At 50.1% G+C, this 7,970-nt stretch overlaps 1 protein-coding gene across 1 annotated transcript in view; it reads left to right on the top strand.

Moving 5' to 3' along the window:
• Positions 1–7,660: 7,660 nt before the first annotated feature.
• BTG2 (BTG family, member 2) overlaps positions 7,661–7,970 on the top strand; it is a 2,478-nt gene continuing 2,168 nt past the window's right edge. Inside the window, exon 1 of the mRNA XM_009888301.1 lies at positions 7,661–7,684. Within this exon, the coding sequence (XP_009886603.1) occupies positions 7,661–7,684 (24 nt within the window). The remainder of the gene's footprint in view (positions 7,685–7,970) is intronic.

Raw genomic sequence — 7,970 nt, 5'->3', positions numbered from 1 at the left:
CTTTAATAACTAACCAACCCTCTCCCTCCCTCCCTGGCTGCACGCACCCTGGCATTACAGGGCGAGTTGCAGCTGTGAAGCCAAAGATCTCTTCGGTTCCGGCTTCCCCGACTTTCTTTAATAACAGAACTTTCTGTGGGACTTCTGCAACAGGCAGAGTGAAGAAAACCACATCTGCTTCCTCAGCTGGGAGTCTGCAAGACAGCAAGCAAACGCATGAATGCTGATACCAAGTCTGTCTTTGCTCTGATGCTCAACTGGCCTTTGGTGTTAGCTACAAAGGAGCTGTGTTCTGGTTAGGGAGAGTGTGCTGGTCACATGTGACATTGCGGATAGTGAGGAGGTTTGCAAAGCACTTGGAGGGTGGATGTGTGTGGTACACCCCGCGCCTGCCTCCCCCTGCCCAGGTGCAGCACCCCACCAAAAGCCAATTAGCTAGCTTTGCCAGGGACGGCGAGGAAACCTTGGGAACAGCCTAGAGCAGTCCTGCAGAGTCCACCTGCTACCCAGGAGGTATCTCTCCAAGCAGGGATCAGCCTGCCTCTTGGGAAAGGGCACCACCCAGATCTAAGCTCTTGTAGGGTGTTGCCCTGCTTTATCTGGGCCGTCTTTGTGCACTAATTGATGTTTGCAGGGGTTGGGAGGTTTGCTGGGCTCTGGGAAGCAATGGCTTCTTTCATATTTGTGGGTGTAGCCTGAGAAGAACCCCAAGGACCTTCTCCCAGTGTCCCTTCTCTCCCACGCTGGAGCCTGGACCATCCGCACACTGCAGCTCTCACTGGGTGTAAGACAAAAGCCCCCCCGTGGATTCGCAGGCTGGGCATATAGAGGCCACAGGGAGAAGGATGGATTGGGCAGAGCTTTGTCAGTAGAGCTACTATAGATTATGCCTGACATAATCCGTGCTGTGGAGTCGAGCTGGGGACCAAGAAGAGGGCTGGTAGAGAGGGAGAGAAGGGGAAGCCGGATCCATATGGCCAGATCTGTAGTCTATGATGGTAATGAGATTCTGGAGTTAGCCTTAACCAGGTCGGTTTGCCTTAAACTAGACTGACTGTTGTATAACCGTGCTGGAGTAGGCCAAAACCTGGAAATCCTAGAGCTACTTAGCTTCTGTTTTGTTAAGCAGCACCTGCTACACTAAGGCTTTGAAGTCTGTGTGGGACTGGCTTGATCTCTTCAGCCTTGTGGGAAAACAGAATTTCCCAGAAAGATCCCATTTTCTGTTAGACGTTGTATGTGCTATAAAACCCTCAAGGATGCTGTGGTGGTAGCTCAGGTCTCTCATGCTGTAATAGAAATTGCTTTTGTCTATAACCATCTCCTGCTCTTCTCCTCTAAAGTGTGGGTAAATCAACTGCTCTTCACAGGCTCTCAAAAAACACATTCAAGCCCAGCAGAGATCCCCACTCAGTGCAGAGATGTCAGGCAGCTCTGAACAGGGTCAGGAAATTCACTTACCAGCTGCTACAGCAACAGTGCCTTTGGTGCTCTTGCCCTTATTTTTTTGCCGATGATTGGGGTTGCTATGGCGCTGCAACACATGTTACCCTGCATTAATGCTTTATAAGCAATAAACTCAGATTTCGGCAATGTGCTGCTTTGGCAGCTCGTCACAGCGTTGCTCCCTGCCTGCGCTGGAGTTTGGCAGATGAGACACATTCTCACCGCCTAAAAAATCCTGTCTTGTGGTTTCAGCCAGAGGGGTTTTTTTTAACTTCTCATTTCTAAGAAAAGAAAAATCCCTTTTTTGTAGCATGGCTGCATGTCAGTGAAGTGTGAAATCCCTATATATAACCCTTCAGCCTCCCTTAGAAGGAAAGGTGTGAGATAGACCCGAGGAGGGAGGTTTGCCTGAGAAGCGCTGGCTGGGGGGAGGAATGCTGGCCCCTTACCCCCCCAGGCTGCAGCACCAGTGCAGCTCATGAGAAGGGTCCTGTATCTCGCCTCTGCTTTGTGGTTTGGAACAAGACACAGCACCTCTTCGGCTCAGTTTCCTGCTGTGCTGCCTGGCTGTGTCTGCCACGTTAATCGTAACTCCTCAGCCCATGTGGTTGTTCGTGTGTGTCTTTGCGGTGCTGAGGAGGATTTGGCTCTGGTGTCCCGTGTTATTGGTGGGTTCATCACCAGGGTTAGCAGTGGGTTTACCTGTTCCCAGTTGTGGGGAAAGAAATCATGTTTTGACTGGAGCCAGTATTTATATGGGGACTTTCTCGAGGGGAAAAGAGCAGAGCCTGGGTAGGCAGACACACCCCAGGGTGCTGCGATAAGGGAGAATTGCCAAGGGGCAATTTGCCTCTGCCCACATCTGTGTCTCACACATGCTGTTGACCCTGTTGTGCTTGAGGCAAGGACTGGGGGAAGTTGTCATCTCCAAGGGCTGGTGAAGGGCAGAAGGGGTGGAGCAGGACAAGGGGCTGTCCAGAGGCATGTCTTACTGCAGTGCTTTACTTCTGGAGTCCTACTGCTCCTTGCTCCATTTCTGAGATAGAGAAAGGGCCCTGGACTCTTTATCTCATAAACTAACAAGCCTGTTCCAGGCTTTACAGCTGACGACTTTCTCTGGACCTGACTGTGCAAACACCTCCATCCCCACACTGCTCTGGGTCTGCTGCCGCAGTGAGCGCTCCTCTAGACCTTTTCTGTTGTCCCCCTTTCTACCCTCTCAAGCTTTGTTTGACAGGAACAGAGGTAGGCGAAGGCAGTGGCATCCTGCAGAGAGGATGTGGAAAAAAACAATAACCAAATGCAAAGAACAGGAAACCATCTCTGAAATCAGCGTGAGGTCATCTACACACCTTCCCCAACAAGGCAGCTTCATGAGGTACTATAGTCTGAGGCTTCATCTCTGGCCGATAATATTGAGCTTTGAACAAATATCTTCTTACACAAGATGCTGTCAACATGGGTTCAGCAAGAAGCTAGTAAGGCCAAGGAGAAAACCCCAGAGTGCACTGAGGGCAGCTGGAGCCAGCAAGTGCTCAGCACCATTGGAAATCTAGGTCCAAAGTCCTAAGGAGTTTGAAGAAAAAGCAATTCTTTCTGCTTGCAGCTCCCTTGAGTACAGCAATGTTTGCTTCCTAAAATACTTCTGAACAGATGTGACATTCGCAGTGGGTCAGATAGATTGTTTTCCATGAGGGAACATGGCATGCAGTAAGGAAAGTGGATCAGAGGGAGGTTGTTCTGCGAAAGACAGCTCTTAGGAACTACATGGTCCCTCGCTGGGCTTGGGCTACAAAAGCTACCATTGTTCAAATACTGTGGGGAAAAGCATCCAGCTCTCGGTCCACATACAAATCCATTCAGAAGCAGAGGGGAATATTTAAAGGTTCCTAATATTCTACAAAGGAAACTGCCTGGACATGCCCAAAATGTGTCCTGACATGTCCTGTCCACAAATCCCAAAGCACTCGGAGCTGGTGTGGGGAGTCAGGTTACTGGTGACACAGACCGAACAAAGGACCAAGCTGACAAAAGACAGTCAGGCACCAAAAGGTGCATAGCAAAGCCCAGTGCCATGGAGTCATGTGGGATGATAAGCTTCTAGGAGCTTGGCCTGCCGAGGAGATGCTACGTGCTTGTCCTGACTGTGGTCTGGACTGCCAGGAATCGATACGTGCTGTAAAACATGGTCTGATTTAGCAGCTTACAGGTTAAAAAGGCTTTGTTTTCTGACCATGGCCTCCCTTTCCCCCCAAGTTGCATTTCACACGGTTCAGTCACAGTCTTATTTCACAACTGTGTGTTTTGAAAGGACTTATTAGCTCTAAGTGTAGGCTGGGCTTAAGTCTCTTGCTTTATTGTTTACCCTGCCTGCTAGGCCTGTTTCTGGGGTCAGACCCAGGTTACCAATTACAGCTGTGATTAAACGTACTAGCCCAGCTTACCCCTGGGCTTTTTTCCCCTTAAATTCCCAGTGATTGTGCTTAACTGGTGTTAGCAACCAGGTGGCTGCTGGCACTGCCGTCACAATTGTCTGTGCCTTCTCCGGCAGAACCAGACAATGAGATTTGAACGGGGCCAATACATCTATTATTTTTACAGTTCAGAAACGTTGCCAGAGATTTTTTTTTAAATTTGTTTTTCTTGGTGAAAAAAAAGCCAAACTACGTAGATAACCTTAAACTCCTGAAATGCTAGGGTAATTGGGAGGGACCCACCCGGGAGAAGTGACAGCTAATTTAGCAGTCTGTGGGACAAGTCTAATTGGCAGGATTTGAATGTTCATTCTTTGTAACTATTTTACTGCTGGTAACAGGGGGTGCGGATTCACACTGTGACTGTTTGACTGGCAGCTGACTCTAATGGTACTCAAGGACAGCCTGAAATTGGTTTTGGTGTCTCAGGCCTTATGAACTTCAGCCCAGCAGACTAAAAAAAGGTGTCGTCACCCCCCCAAAAAACCCGTAACAAGTCAAAGTGTAGCGTGGGAACGGTTGCCTTTTAGGTGTACATAAAACAACCTGAGTTGCTGACTCTGGAAAAGCGTAACTCTGTGTGAGCAGCTTGGTCTGTCCATGCTGAGTTTTAACCCTTGATTGAAAGCCAAATGTTCCCCTTTTATTGTAAAATTTCCAGCTCAACTGGTTTTGAACCTCATTTGGATAAACAGGGCCAGAGTGTTTGAAAGCCTATCTGAACTTCTAATTCCCGTCAAACCAGTTACAAATCTAGTCTGGCCAATTGCTATGGAGAGGTTTATTGTTTTTTGTTCTTTTTTTTTTAATTGAAATCTAAATGCTGTCAGCCATTTCCAGCTAAACACAGGGCGGAAACTAATCTAGCCAGAACAGCATTAAAAACAGCTTTAACTTCTCTTTTTAAAATAAATTTTATTTTCTAATTGTTTGTTTACTCTGTAACTCCTCAAAGCAATTTGAAAGCATGTATTAAGTCTTATGCCCTGTCTTTAAGACTGCAGTCTTCTTGTAACAAGGCCAGAAATTATGGGCACATAACCCTCTTAGAGGTCCTTGAGCTCCACAGGAAATCTCTTATTGGAAGGGCTTAACGAAGACAATCTGATTTCGGAGACCAGGGCCTGTGTCAGACCATATGAACAGCCCTAAGCTGCGTGAAGGGAGCCTTTAGAGTCGCGATGATTAAGAATAAATGGAGGATCTGAATTTGGAGAATGGTGCCACCACTTACTTCATCCACTTGCGGAGCAGGGGGGACCAGGGGAACCTGCTTGCCAAGGTTAAATCATCAACAGCACTTAACGAACACTGTTAGCCCTAATGGCAAATAAACCTGAGCTTGCTATTAGTGCTATTCTTGGCAGGCTGGAGGACAGAAGACCTCTTGCTACAATTATTGTCCAGTGACTCAGGGCTGGATGATACCATCCAAGTACTTTTTAATGTGATCCCTCTGTTGGATGGGGGAAACAAGCCCTTTTCCCTGCTCTCAGCTCGTCTGGTTAGATTGCACACTCTCCTCAGGCCTCCTGTGCTTTACTACAGTAGAAAAGCGAGGGTTTATTTTTGCTTTCGCTTTTACTGATATTATTTGTACAAAGGTACCTTCTACCAGGATGGTTTCTTGCTTCCTAATTTTCTGCTGATTATGACTGTACCCACGCGCGGTGAGCGTGTCTGTGGGCTGACAATACAGGTGTGTTTAAAGTAATGGAGCTGTGTGTGGACAGGCTCACGCCGTGTGTTTATGCAGCCTCTTCCAGGGGCCTCTGGCTGCTGCTACGGTGTAAATAACCTCCCCCTGCACTGTGCTGTGCTCTGGGTTTCACATGCAGCCATGTGCTCTTTCATGTGTGTTGCTGACTTAGAAAAAAAAAAAAAAAAGTCCTTAGACTTTAATCCTTGGGTTTATTTCAAAGCTTACAAAGGCAAATCTGGTTTATAGCAAGAGATTTGCTTGATTCCTTGTGCTCTGCGGATGAATGGAGTAGCAGATGGAGTGGGGAGGGGAGGACTCAGGGACCTCTTGGCTCTATCTTCTTGCTAGCTTGACCCTACTTCTGTGCCTGCTGCCCAAAGCGCTTTCTTTTAAGCTGTGCAGAACACGAAACGGGGTCAGTACAGACCTCTCTTGGGCAGTATCTGTTATATCCACCTCTTCTGTGATTTCCAACGCTGTTTTCTTACTCTTTGCTCTGGCTTGTTGGCCACACGTTGCTACATAGCCATTGTCTCGTGCTTCAGAAGGTGTGAAAGCCCATGCACAGTCTGCACATAGGAATGACAGAGGTGCGAATAAAATGAGCTGCAGACTCGGGAAGCAAAAGGCCTCAAAAAGTCCTATTACACCCTTAACTCACGGGAAATAATTTGAGTTTTGAGACCTGCTATATAAAGAGGTGCTGGAAAGCCTCACCCTGACCTGCCACATCAAATCCTCTCTTTTGAGGGGGACAGGCAGGGCGGTGCTCTCACTACCCCTTGCCAAGAGCAGTGCCCAAGTGGGACAGGACCCCGAGCGGTTCGATAAGAGCCGTGATAAGGTGGAGCCGTGCTGGCAGGCTGCATGCCGGCAGACGCATGCTCCTTCTTATCAGGGAGCGCCGCGGTGAAAGCGCTGTGCCAGCAACGGGAGCGGCACTGTGGGAACCGGCGATGGCTCAGCCTCCGCGGGGCTGCTCCTCGGGCAGAGGCAAACCCAGATGATCTAATTCCCTGCCTCGGTTTTCTCCAGCTGCACCCACTGCTTGTGGAGATGCCAAATGAGGCCCCGGCCATAGGAGGAGAACGTGTTTTTGCTGGGGATCACATTGGAGCTGTGGCTTCAGATCCTCCCCCTGTGCACGCCAAGGGAGGCATCTGGGGCTGCGAGACAATGGCTTGAAACAATCCCGGTTCTCTGCCAGGGAATATTCATTCAGAAATCCCATCCTGGTTTGATACTAACTCTCTCATGGTTGATCAAAGCGAAGGCAAGAAAAGAGCTTGGCCTCCTACTGTTGCTTTAGCTTCGGGCCAGTTTCAGCAGAAGCTGGGCGAGTGCCTTTATGCTGGGCAGCGTGGCTGGCAGCTGGGCCAGCTGGTGCAGCTCCCCGTTTTGTAGTGGCTTTAAGGTGCTGCCTGCATCTCACTAAGCATCAGGGCCATGCACCGCTTGCTCCGGTTCTCCTCTCCCCTCCTGCTGGGCTGGACGGAGGCAACTGAGGACGCTTGGTTCTGCTCCATGCTTGCCTTGGCTTGCTCTCCCTGCTCCGTGATCGGACACGTCACCTGCGCTGCAGCCACCTCCTCCTGGATCCCGCTCTTCCTGCAGCCTGGCTTTTGGCTGGAGGGAGGCACTGGGTCCTGGGGTGTCTGCCCTCGCTCCTCACCTCAAACCCTCCTCAGGGAATGAGATGAAAGTGGTTATTGTCGTGTTCCCCCTCATGTCCCTCACTTGTCTGTGACAGTGCAGGTGATGGCAAGTTCTCCCTCCACATTTCAGGGATCTCTGGAAAGGATTTGGCTTTGTCCAGGGAACAAGGATCTGTGATGTGTCTCAGGGAATTAAATTTGGTGATGGAAACCTGCTTGTCCACTCCTGGGGAGATGAAAGCCCTATGGAGGGGGCCAGACACCGTCTTGTACTGAAGCCAAGAGGGTAGGAAGGGCCAGATGCCAGGGATGGGGCACTGTTGCAGTCAGCGCTGGGTGACTGGTCTGTGTTATTCCAGGTCAGCAGAAACCCTGCCCCGCCGATGCCTATCCAGCACCCGGTGCCTGTGCGGGGCCGATGCCCTGGCAGAAGTGCGCAGGACCCCAGGGCTGCCAGCTGTCAGGGACACCCTTCCCCTCGCACCAGCCCCCGTCGGCTGCACCATTCCTTCAGTCCATTGCATTTCAGTAAGTGACTTGCCAGTGGCTTGGCGGGGACGACCCTTTGCTCTACCCTTCTATGCATCGTGTTCGGTAGTGGATGTGGCCCGTGCACTCATCCACTGGAGGAGAGGGTTGGGAACCTCACCCTGGCAGTACCGGTGCTCTGGGGTTCCCTGTGGCGGGCCGGGG

This window comes from Charadrius vociferus, unplaced genomic scaffold (genome assembly GCF_000708025.1).
Source record: "Charadrius vociferus isolate BGI_N301 unplaced genomic scaffold, ASM70802v2 scaffold266, whole genome shotgun sequence".
NCBI lineage: Eukaryota > Metazoa > Chordata > Aves > Charadriiformes > Charadriidae > Charadrius > Charadrius vociferus.
The sequence above is the reverse complement of the archived record's forward strand: the minus strand, read 5'-3'. Positions and strand labels throughout refer to the sequence as shown.